We start from the raw sequence: 13423 nt of genomic DNA on the forward strand, positions 1-13423 counted from the left end.
CCTTAAACAAATGTTTTGCCAATAAAATGTTCTGTAGTTATTTTTGAAGTTCATGTGAAGATAAAAACCACAAGAAAAGCTGAAGAAAGGAGGTGATAAACACCAAAACAAACCAAGACCCGTATAAAATCTAGAGAACATTACGGTAGCCGTAATGAACAGTGAAAAAGGTTGTTGCCTCATAGCAGATTGAAAAGAAACCAACCATCAATAACTGGCGGGAGTAACCGGTGAAAAGCCTAAGAATTAAGTGTTTATCGGGACAAAAATTTTCAGACATAAGCTTCATTCAACCTCATTTTAAAAATTTGAGTTTGGTTAAATATAAGTTTTACTAACATCCATCCACTAACCAAATTTCCAGCAACACTGTTTTGAATACAAACTCCGAGATAACAAAAGGTAAGGTAAAACAGTGAAGAATGAAAGGCTCGTTAGTTTCTAAACTTTGCTTCTGTTTAAAAATGAGTTTGAAAGCAAATTTAGAATCAAAACAGCCAGTTAGGACGGCTAACCAAAAGAGGCTTTCAACAATCACATGCGCAAGCGAACATTAGAGGGATCTAACAGCAAAACCAAACATTTGGAAGAGAAATAGCAATATATCCGAAATAGTAAAGTACTAACATATGGTAACTACGATGTTGCAATTAAAATATAATCCTCAACAATGACTTCTAAATCTAAGGACAAAAACTGACCCCAGAGGGCACAAAAACTCCGGAATTAAGAAGAAAAAAAAAGTACATTATGAACAACACAATAATGCACAAGAAAATCAGCCAAGTACCCTTGAACCGCGCACGATGATGTAAACTACAAATTGTGCTCACAGCTAGCCAAAATTTCGAGCCTCGGTCACGCCATTCTCTAAACTTGCGAGATAATAGCAAAGACTCCATGCAAAAATTTAAAGAAAATAATACTAGACATTAACTTCATTCTGGTTGGTTATGTACCTCAGCTTCTGAAAACTTTGAGTGAGGCTCCTCCTAAAGGCAAAAAAATTGTGAGGCCCTTTTTCCTCATGTCAATATACATGGGGGTTGAAATCATGACATATATTATGGTGCAATATTGAACAGTTAGTGCCTGCCTCCATGCAATTTCAATCGGAGTTTCCATTTGCAGTCTCTTCTCCGCTTGCTAAAGTTGAAGGAGTAGCTTGGATGCGATTCTCCTCGTTGCCAGCATTACGAGATTTTCCAGGTCTCACTCTAACATTGGCTCCAACGGGGAAAGGCTCCTGTAGAGACAAAGAACTTGGTTAACTCATTGAGATTTATTGTCAAGACATAGGTTAACTCTCATTAATTAAGCACTTACGTATATAAACTATTTCTATAACAAAGATAAAAGTTAAACTGTTTTAATATAAGCTATAAGATGTTTTCATATGTTATTCCGGAGAGCTTGTGAAAATAAGCTAAAGACAACTTATTCACATATCATAAGATGTTTCCAAAAGCTCCGCCAAACAGGTCACTAGTATTTATGCCTATAGATAAACTCAATTAAGCTAATCCAAACAGGCTGATAATCAATTACAGGCTATTCCAACGAGAAATTTTGCAAGCAGGAATGAATGATTATATAACTAAACTTTTTGAAACTAGTTTCAGCCAATCAAATTGTATAGAATGTCTTGCATTTTGGATACTACCATTCTCATGCATGAAGACAATAGGTTCCTAGCATGACAGCGTTAAATATCGATACCAATTATATAACTTTGCAAGCTACTTCAATTGGCACAATGGGCCACGTAAATAATAGCAAAAGCAGAGTTATGAGGCAAAATATCAGGGAAGCATTGCAGTAACTCAGTAACTTTGTAAAAAAGTTCAAATAAAAGAAAAAGTGGATTTACCATATCACCGGCATTTGGGCCTTCTGTCTGAAAGAGAATAGGGCGGCAACGTTTATCTTCATTCATCAGGCTTGAATTCTGGAAATGAGAAACAAGAGAAGCTCTTCCTTGAATTCGGGCATATGCAAGTGATGCTACTTTTTCACTGTTAAACTTCTCCCATTTCTTACCATGGAAAGCCTGCAAAACAATTCTTATATATTAATTACAACAATTCAAGAATCAACAAGTGAAAAAACCCCAACTCAAAATTCATTGTGCATAGATGAATAACTCGAATTAATATTGCACAAGAATTTCCAAATAACCTGGTGGAAAGGAATAATTTGAGCAGGATCAATCATATTTATGAATGCATATCCAACATTACATTTGTTCTGCAAATATTGTAGAATTTAATTAGAAACATAATCACGATTTCATCTCAAAAGGAAAGAATCAATCAACTAATAATAAAAACTTGCCTTGAAATCTATTGGTAAATAGAGAAAATCATAAGTTCCCCGACATTGCTCATCTATGGCAACAAGTAGCATCTTTGAAGTATACCTACCAAAAATTAACAAAAAATCAAAATCGGTCAAATCAAGAGACCGGTGCAAACGAGTTTGGATGCTTTACTCCCTCTGAAATATCTACAATAATTGTTGGATCTTAAAACAATCTATTAAAATAAAACAATGGCTTTAAGGAGATTAACAATATTACCATTGCATCATTCAGCTGTAGACAGAAAATGAAATAAGCAGGAAAAATATATTAAAAGAATGAGAAGATTATTCACATACTTGTTGGGAATGTTTTTTATCATGAGCGTTGTTCGGCTGTCTTCTCCACGCAATATGCGGCCCAGGTCAAGTTCATATAGTTTTTTATCCGCATTGCCATTGGTGTTCGCTTCAGTTTTACGGCTGTAGAGGTTTCTCATTCGTTCATTGGTAGGATCAAATTTTGACATTGCAGTCGTTGACTGTCTACCATAGAGAATATGTGACAACGGATTAGGCGAGCTCTGTCCAGCACTAGACGAGAGTTCAGTACCATTCCCACCAACATGAGAAAACATGTTATTATGAGCAGAAAATTCCATTGGACGCATTTGCCAAGAACCATGGAAACCTCCATTTCCAGGAGAACCCAAGTGAAAAGCAGAAGTCTCAGGAGACTCTCCCAAGTATGAGTTTTTCCTTTCCCAGGGAGAGGCTGTAACAACAGGTGCTGATCCAACGTGATGGTCCAAATGTTGTGTTCTCAGCATATGAGGCGGTGTTCTAGCAAAGCTTGACATCTGAGGAAGGCCTGGAGAACCATTAACAAACGATGGCGTTTTCTGCCAAAGCATGTTACTTGGTGAAGATTGCTGATGCAAATTGGAGCCACTCCATATATGATTAAGTCCATGATGTGCGTTGATCCCATTTCCTGATGATCCTAAACAAACAAAAAAAGATTCCACACCAGGATTTAAATGTAAAACTACTAAATCCTTATTACAAATAAAACGTGAATTCTTTTGGAATACTTAATGACAGATAAACTGGCAACCCTAAATTCATTTAAATTAGCCTGATTTTTAAATATATTTTCATATTTTTGGCATATTACCGAAAAAAGAAACAATATTTTTAGTGTCGGTATAAAATTACAGGAGGAATAGAAAATCTATGAATCTTCCTGAACTACTAAGTCCATTATTGTAAAGTTTTAGATTCCTAAGATGCCATTCAACTTATTCGTGTAAGCATAGATATCATTTGTAATAAACATCCGGCGCATAGACATCGAGTACACTCACCTCCTCCATTGAATTCTGCTAAGTTCCCAACTGAGCTTATTCCGTGAATATGCCTTCCATTGGAGGCTTCTGTCACTCCAGCACCTATATTACCAGCCTTGTTGCTAATGGTGCTTGAAAAGGTATAAGGACTACCATTAGCTAAACTACCATGAAACTCTGGTAAAGAATGAGGATGAAATGTTGTTGGACTAGATGCAAATTTCATTGCATCAACAAGGTTGTTTGACTCGGAAACACCAGAAAATTTTCCAATAGATCCCCCTCTTGCAGTGTTGTTAATGCCAGAATTGACATGAAATAATGCATTATCAATAAATCCATTCAAAGGTTGTTGCCGCATAGCAGATTGAAATCTCTGATTATATCCATTTTCCGAGCCAGCAGAATCAATTACTCCAGACGATAGTGTTGCTGTAAATGATATCTAGTTAGACCAAAAAGAGCATTTGCTTCCTAAGAAAAAACTAGATGAGGCAGATAAAATCTTACGCTTTTGTCTTAATGATAAGTTGTCAATAATGCTATGACCAATATCACGTTCATCTTGCACCTTATGAGACTGCTGCATCAGACTACAAAAGCAAGGTTTTTGCGGTTGTTAACAGAAGAAAATAATTTTTAGAAGGAAAGTGTAAACTAGTTTTCCATCAAGGGGATCTATATTACGTATGCATATCCATTATAAAACCTTATCTACAAAATATCACTTAGATAGGCATACATAAATAAATTGATGAAAGTCATTAAAAGAACTGTTTATCGCGGGTGTTAAAAAGAAACAAATTAAAAATAAAAATAGCTAAAAGGAAGTGGGTATCGCCACCATGTCGCAAACCTAGGATGGCCAGGTTCAAGTTTGATCTGCTTTCCAGCAATTTCAATCCTGTTCAATGCCCGAAGTGCAGCTTCAGCAGCTCGCACGTCATAAAACTCTATAAATTTGAGATGCTTCATCTCTGGATATTCATAGATCTGCAATTAAAAACATAACATTTAAGGAATCTTGTATTATCTTCATGAAAATACAGGCAACTAAGACGGGTAAAAACCAACAATGCACACTTACATCTTTAATTTCTCCATAGAAGCCAAAAATACGTTTGAACTCATCGTTTGAAACAGATGAATCAAGACCAGATAACATCAGCGTACCATGACCAATATCCTTCTCTGGAGCATTGACCTAAAGATGCAATCAAGTTATGATACATCTTTAGAAAAAGCATAAAAAGTAGGAAACCGAGGCGATTGAAAAAAGCAAAGCACATAGCAGTACTACTATATGACCGAAGAAAACTAACACAGCCAAGTATATCCAAATGAAGGCTACAGAAATTGAATTATGCATACAGAACGCATTATTACGAAAATACCTTTGGAATCGAATAATGTATATCGAGTTTCCGAGACCTCAATGGCTTGCTTTGAAGGGCTTGCATTGCTCTTTGTGCTGCTCTTAGATCAAAATAAGAAATCATGACAAAGCCACGATGCTTGCAAGCAGTATACATTGTACGGATATCTCCATATTGCTGCCAGAAAAAGAAAAAGAAAACATAGCAATCCATTTACATTTTACAATTAATGCTTTGAAATGTTTGCTAAAAATTTAAGAATACATTAGCGTCGAAAAAAAGAATGAAGACATACCTCAAACAGAGTCTTTAGTTCAAAGTCTTCTACGCTGCTATTAATGTTTCTAACAAAAAGTGTTCTAGAAGGCTGTTCAACAAAAGGAAGTTTTCCTTTAGAACCTCCAAAGAAACCATGATCTCCATCCAAACCACTTGTTCTTCTTAGTGAACTTAAATGTTCATCTCCTTCCAGCTCCATGCCTCCACCGCTGCTAAAAACATCAGTATACTCCGAGTCATCATTAGTCCTAGCATGAGAATTGTATTCTAACCCGTCAGCAACACCAGAAAATAGATCATCTTCATCAGGAAGGAGATTATGTATATAGTCAGCCTCCATCTGTTCAAGAGATTTATATGGTTCTTCCTCAAGAAGAGAACTGGCAGCCGTCGGCTGATCGGACAGAACATCATTCCCCAATATATTTACTGCACCAAGATATGCATATAAACACAGATAAGAATATTGATTTAACTAGAGTAAAATCGGAAAACCTTAAAAAATGTAACTATGCATCAAAAATATTCTTACATTTATGGCTAAACATATCCGACAGTGAGCTCGAAAATAAACTAGTTTCGCGAGGGAGAGCATTGGTTGCAACAACCTTGTTCCCGATTATACGATACGACGTAGGTTCTGACTGCCTGAACACGTCAGACCATGATTGGGGATTGTGATGAAATGATCTGTTTGAACCCTTCAATACATCAGCAATGCCTTGTTCTCCACCAAAAGGTAGCTTTTGTACACTTTCCTCCGATAGACTAGTCTGTGACATCGGAAATCCAGATTTTGCTTCAAAGGGTGATGAAGCACTCAAAGTACTGCCAGGCGGTGCTACCATTCCATTCATTCCTGATAAAATCAATACAGCACAGCTTACTTATTCAGCAACAAGGAACATGTTTTTCAGATAAAGTAGTAATTGAATTTTATTTATGCACTTACAAAATTTGAACGGAATACCACTGTTCAAAATTAACATGATAAAAAGCAATGAAATCACAAATAGCATATATTAGCTTATATCATATACTTCATTTCTTCTTGAATTTGGAATCACTCATATCAAGGCTAAAAACTAGTTACATTGATAACAATTTATTACATGAGCACACAAACATTTATAAGAAGTTCAAAACAAAAGTGCGAGAAATATTTGGGGCATTAATGATGGGATCAGCAAGCAAACCAATACTCATATAGGTTTACTGTGAACAAATAATGGGTTGATTTGTTCCTTACCTTGAGGGTGTTGGGCATTCATGTATTTCGGCTTCCTTAATCCAATGTTCCTCTGCACAAAAAGAGTTCAAAACAAACAGAAGTTAAGTACTGTAACACTTTAAAAAAAAAAAAAATCCAAATTCTATAACTCAGGGGAAATTAATTACTAGCTCCATGTCTTTTTAAGCTTCATTTAAGATTATAAAGTACAGATTATAAAATCTAATTAATGCCTTGTGTAAAGTAAAATATCTGTTTAATAATCATGAGATATCCTTTAGCTCTTTAATTTAATAGACGTAATTTTTACAAAATTCTATCTCTTAATAGTATTTAATGTTTATCATAATTCAGAACAAAACAAATTATCATCAAATTCATAAGATCATAGAATAGAAGTTTATGAAGAAAAAATAAATTACCTCAGAATGAAATGAAATATCATCGAAAAAATTGGAGGGGTCAGAAACACCCCTCTGATCCATGACTTGAAAAGGCATCCTTCAGCACAGAATCTGGAAGGAAAAAAATAAATTACAAGTATTGCTGAAAAGTTCTTCACTTGCTACCTTCTTTGGTCTCAACTCATCATCATCTTAATCTGGAAAATAATTTAAGGAAAAAATTACATTAAACATGGCACCAAAAAAGGAGGGGAAAATTTTAATATTTTAAACTCTGTTACAATATAAAAGCTATATATATTATTCAATTGCAAAATTCAAAGAGATAGACGCAAAAACTAAGCAGAAAATGGTTGCATAAATATTCAACTAAAAACTCCCCTTACCTACCAAATACCTAACACAATTGAAACCATTTTCAAGCAAAGAAAAACAATGAAGAAAATTGAAACAAAAAAAAAAAAAAAATCCATAGAAATCATGAAATTCAAATTCATCTGCAAAATTTTGATAAAAAAATTCTAGCTCAAGGGAAATTTATTCAAAAAGCCCTCAATATCAATAGATCAAGTACAAAAACCCAATTTTTCAAAGGAGAAGACAACTATGAACAACATAAACATGTTGTAATCTGAATTCAATCTCAAATTCAGCAATACCATGAGTCAAAAAAATGGTTTTTTTAATACAAATATATATAATTATAAATAATATATCAAACAAAGCAAAATTCTGACCTAAATTCAAACACCATCTTTCTCCAAAACAAATAAAAAAAACTTCAAAACCCAAAATTCTCAAAGAAAGAGAAAGAGGGTATGAGAAAAAAGATGAAAAATATAATTTTTCAAAGGTTTAATACATAAAGAATTCAGAAAGATATGATCCTGTAATGTTTTAACAAAATCTCACCTCTTATATTTGCAATGCTTGAAGAACAATAAAAGAATAAATTTAAAAAAAAAAATGAGTAAGTTTTTTTTTTGGTTTATGAGGACCCAAATACTGGCTTGAAAATTTGAGAAAAAGGAATATGGGATCGGAAAATGGAGGTGAAAAATGAAATTCCGGCCAGCATAGGGCAATTTGCCGGCGAGATTATGCTCGCCGGTAGCGTTGTTGTTTGAAGAAAGAAACCAGACAAAGACAAGAACAAGAACAATAAGAGAGTTTTTTAAGACTTTGTAAGAAAGACAGAGAGAGAGAGAGAAACACAAATATAGAGAGAGAAAATACAGACAGAGAAAATATAGAGAGAGAATTTAGATTAGTTGGCTTTTGATTAAGATACGATTAATAATTTTTTATAACTTTTTTTTGACTAAATTTTGAAAATCATTTTAAATAGTAAGGATCATTACATGAAAAATATTATACGTTTAATTATGCCTGGAAAATGGAATTCTAGAATACATTTGTCTCAAAAATGGTGCATGTATTGATTTGTGTAAAACTTTTTTTGACCAAAATAACTTATTTATTTATGTGATGTAAAAAAAAGTAATATTTCTTTCGCTTTAATTTAAGATTAATTTTAACGTTCTACCAAGAAAAATTAATTTTAGCGTTTGACAAAAAAAACTAACAATTTAACAAAAGAATATTAAATTACATTATATATTTTTCCAGTTTGACCCTATTAGTATAATATCCACTACTTTATTAAAAATAACAATTAACATTTCAGTACAGTCAAAAAAATTAACATTTCGATAATTTAATAAAATGATCTTACTCAATTTTTTTTGTCTTGTAAAAAATTCCAGTCTTAAAATATTATGTGTTATAGGTTTTGATTGGCAAATGGAAATCTTTTTTTTTTTTAGGGAAGGAAATGGAAATCTTGAATACACCTGCCACACAATGCACCTATCCGTCAGAATATTTTTTTTCCATAAAAAAAAATTTGACCAAAAAAATATTTATTTATGTAATGTAAATAAAATTGTTATTCCACGCGTTATAAATTAATTTTAATACTTGACAAAAGGATATTATAATAATTTAATTCAATTTTTGTGTTTGTCGAAACAAAAAATTCAATTTTTATGTTAGTCCCTTGATTTTTTTCTTAAGAGAATAAGCTCTAATAATATGGAGTTTGAAGTATGATCTCACGAAGAATTATTTTATCTAAAAATTTAGTTCGCATTCTCTCGAATAATTCGTTATTTGGTTAAATTCATTAATCATTTAAGTTCAATCACTTAGATTTATAATAATTTTAATTTTTGTAATGCATTTTCTCTATGGTATATTTTTTTCCTTTTTTTCTTCTTTAGATTTCTTATTCCTTTGACTCTTTTTTATTTGTAATTTTTTACTGTTTTTCTTAATTGTTAGCTATTTTTTTCTTTGACTAAAAATTAGATTCTTATTATTTTTTTTTTACATACGCATTCAAACTTAAGTTTTTGTGATATCAATTAAAATATAATTCCAAATCGCGAATGTTCTTTTTATTGGTAAGTGGTCTCCTTATTAAAATATCTTTCAAGAGTTACGTGTTCGAACCCACATTCTTTAAACGGATATTCAGTAACTCAATTTAAGAGTTGCGTGTTCGAACCTGTATTTTTCAAACGGATATCCACTAACTCAACTATGTTTCTGAGACCGATCGCGAATGTTCTACCATTAGCATTAATATAATCACATTTATCTATACAAATCATTTTGTTTTTACTCAATGGTTATCCTTGATATGAAAAAGAAAAAAGATTGAGATGAATAAGGTAAAGGCAACGTTGATGAGCAATTTTCCTCCTCCTTTTCCGGAAAAAATGTGTTCCAAGTTTCCTCACCATTTTGTCAAATAGTGAATTAAAACGCAAGAATATCAGAAAAGTTGCAATATTATACGGTGTGAAAAATAAATTAAAAAAACAAAGAGTTGTCTTTAACTTTAGATCTATTGTGTTCTTGTAAGTTACACATCCCGATCGACCATCTGCTGCTGTATCAAGGTGAGTGTCGTGTACGAAAATGTTTTGTTTTGGATCGGAGGCCACCACTGTCACAACATGTTTAATTGCTCTACAACATGTTTTATCACATTAGTAAGTTTTTTTTTATAAAAAAAAAAAAAACAAAAGTGTTATTATTATTATTATTATGTAAAATGTTAACACGTGTCCTCGGATATTTATACGTCTACTAAAGATAAAAACATTTTATTGAAAGTTGTACATTTCATTTTCCATCCAAAAAATAATTAAGGTTGTTCAAAATTCTTTAAGATGTAGTCTTCGAGCATAAGTTTGTATTACTCTTACAATATCATTGAGTGGTTTATCACATCTCAACTTCAATAATGTCAAGTCGGGTTAGACCATCTCCATTCTTGTTGAAACAAATAAAGAATTTGAATAGAGATAGACAAAAAAATGGATAATGCTTCATACAGCGACAAAATCATTCACGACAGACAAATAACACCTCCTTTTATTTCGACAACTGCCTTTATGGTAAGTGGAGCCTATATTTTTATTGTTCTAAAAGCATTTGCATATTTGTGATTCACTCGCGAGAAGAAATCTCGCGATGTACAACACTATCCCAAAAAAATAGATGGTGGATTCTATCACCAATTTGATCAGGCAATAATTAGAAGAAGGAGGAAAAAAAACTTGTACAGTATGTATGTGTTCGTGTACTGGAGGTAACATTTGTTGGATATATAAAATGAGTTTCGTATTCCAACCAAATATTTTTTATGCACGTAAGAGTTAAAATTTCAATTGTTGATTACTTGCATAATGTGCTCGAATTCTTTACCAATATGTCGTGCTCAACTTCAATATCTAAATGATTTGTTATCCATTATTATAATTGATTGTTTATTTATATATCGTTGTTGTTGATTTGTTTGTTCAAGGAACTACTCACTTGAATATGAGGAGGATGTCGCCTCTCTGCTTCCTTTGGGTAGTGTGTGTGGATAAGTTTCCACCAATCAGCAGCTATCTTTGCTTATACCTAATCACATGGCCAATCATTTATTCTGAAGCTCTAATTCATTTTTTGTAATAAATAATTGTGTTATATGTCCATCCATGTTTTGGTTTATGATTTTTTATATACAACTAGAACTACAACTACTATGGACGGGTCCAAATGCAAAAAAGAGCGAGCCATTTATTCGTTCAAATTGAAAATGCTACAACTTATCTATAACGATTATTTTACTATAAATTTATTCATTCAAATCGAAAAGCTACATCCATATAATACATATACATTTATTCGTCTTCGCGAGCTTAACTCAGTTGGTATGGACAATGCATAATATATACAAGGTTCGGGATTCAAACCCCGGCCACCACAAAAAAAAAACATAAAACATATACATTTATTCAAATCGTTTAAGATCGAAAGGGAAAAAAAAGAATGGATTGGAGCATCAGAGGATGAATGATCTTGTGTTTGTTTAATTACAACTTCCAGTTTAAAAAATAGGTATATAATTATTTTAAATTTTTTACCTACAAACCTCTACATTTCATTGTATATTTACCAGTTGAATAATATCACTTCATAATTGATACCCTTCACATTGGTTAGATCATTCAACAAGAAGCGAGCACATGATCCTATTGACTATGAGGGCATAAATGACATTGAATTTTGGATCATGGAAGAAGATACAAATGCTACCTCTATTATTGATTTCAATGAGATAGAAACATTGCTTTACAATGGAAAATCTATTCACACAGTTGCTTTAGACAACGAGCAAGGTAAGAATGAGATATTGCTTATGTGCATTTTTATTATTTTTTATTATGGTATGGTTAGTTTATGAATGCTAGACTTAATGACTTGTTTACTATTCATAGCTGAAAAAGTGCCCATCATTGAAGTTGAAGCGGAAGGACTTAATTTGGATTCATTTCCACAAAAAGACGTGAATATATTTATAGTGGTGCTAATGATCCAATCCAACCGACATGCATGGTTGATCATTAGATTGCATGAGATTTGATATTTTAATGTTTGCGGTTTGAACTTGAGTTTATATTATGAAGACTTGTCTTTGTTATGGATTGAATGTATTTTATTATGAATGCTTTCTTAGTTATGATTTCAAGTGAATTACTTATTAAAATAAATTAGGTCCAATTGATCGATCCATAACTTAAAGGTCACACCGGTTTAACCTGTTGTTAAAACATTATAATATATTCAATACACACTTTTCATCCAACACTTGATGTGACTATTAACTAAGCGCATGGTTGATTACATAGCCTCTGGCATTGGTTGTTACAAAATGAGCAAACTCAATCGGTAATTCATTTGAATTTATATATCCAAACATCTTAACAGCAGTGATATGTAAAAATAAAATAGGGATTTTTGGTAAGACATGAGATCCAATAAGTCACGTCATGGCCTGGCTAAGCATGGTGGAAAATTTTCCTCTAAATTCATGTATAATTTACTCTAGCCACAAACTATAAAATGAATTTCATGATAGTTACAAATGCAAACAATAATGAGCATTTGTGTGTGCTTGGGGATGTTAATTTATGTGATCAATGACCATTATTATGACTTCACCCAACCATGTAATTCATGGCCAAGTTGCTTTTAAGTGCCTCATTGAAAATTTTAGTTTGGATTGACTTGACTTTGCTTTAAGGAAGGGTGGTTTTGAACTTGTCCTCTTTCAATGAATCATTGCCTTTCAAATGCACATAACACATCACGTTGCATCAATGCATGATGAAGGTTTGAATCTTTGTGTTTGTGATTGGAAATTTTGGCTTCATCAGGCTGGATGACGAGCCACTTACTTGGGTTTAGCTATGCCAATATTTCTTGTAACCCTGGCCTTAACTGTTTCCTTTTTCCAAAGCAATCTTCTCAAGAGCTCTAATATAATTATAAATTCTAGTGAAATTAGAATTTTAAGCAATTTAATTGCTTCAATTGAACTATCTTTATTTATATTTTTCTTTGTATAAAGACTTTTTAAACTCTATATCTAGCTCTAGGATCGACTAATCTGAGAGGTTGAGCTGCACTATTCACTTGCATACCGAAATTGGTATTAGAGGAAATCGAACTTGAGGCTTTGAGAGAAACACAACATCCTATTGTTTTAATAGGTAGTTATATTTTATATTTATATTTTTTGGGTGGTGTATTTTATATTTATATACTCTAATAACACATATTTAGCTACATATATTAGTAGAGGAAAAAAAAATCAAAAGATTGTCACTTAATTGCTAGATTGATTTCTTTATATACGAACACTTTTAATCTCTTCGACAACCACAAAGAGAGTTTTATTAGCAACAAAATTCTCAAGACAAAACTCAAAAACAAATAAGCAATGAGTTTCATGCAAAAAGCTAAGTTGTTTACATTGAAAAATATATTGCTGGTTTGTTTAATATATAGTTCAATTATACATGAATTTGACTCATTGAAATGTAATTGAGCTCGATTTTTCCAGATAGTTAATGTCAGTTTTTA

The 13423-nt window shown here is 32.4% G+C and overlaps 1 protein-coding gene across 2 annotated transcripts; it reads right to left on the reverse strand.

Annotated features, from left to right (window-relative positions):
- Positions 1-582: 582 nt before the first annotated feature.
- LOC11427537 (protein MEI2-like 1) lies at positions 583-8196 on the reverse strand. Of its 2 annotated transcripts, none has more exons than XM_003630547.4 (15): positions 7850-8196; positions 6956-7134; positions 6552-6603; positions 5835-6161; positions 5319-5731; positions 5042-5200; positions 4735-4851; positions 4504-4640; positions 4158-4240; positions 3666-4079; positions 2659-3301; positions 2335-2419; positions 2179-2247; positions 1871-2050; positions 583-1246 (listed from the first exon to the last, which is right to left on the reverse strand). In XM_003630547.4, exons 2-15 carry the CDS (start codon positions 7031-7033, stop codon positions 1109-1111), a joined length of 2895 nt encoding a protein of 964 aa, XP_003630595.1. In that variant the 5' UTR covers positions 7034-7134; positions 7850-8196; the 3' UTR covers positions 583-1108. The 2 variants fall into 2 exon arrangements, with proteins under 2 accessions (XP_003630595.1, XP_013446946.1); XM_013591492.3 differs by having other exon boundaries at positions 4492-4640.
- Positions 8197-13423: the final 5227 nt, after the last annotated feature.

The sequence above is a fragment of the Medicago truncatula genome, chromosome 8 (assembly GCF_003473485.1).
Source record: "Medicago truncatula cultivar Jemalong A17 chromosome 8, MtrunA17r5.0-ANR, whole genome shotgun sequence".
NCBI lineage: Eukaryota > Viridiplantae > Streptophyta > Magnoliopsida > Fabales > Fabaceae > Medicago > Medicago truncatula.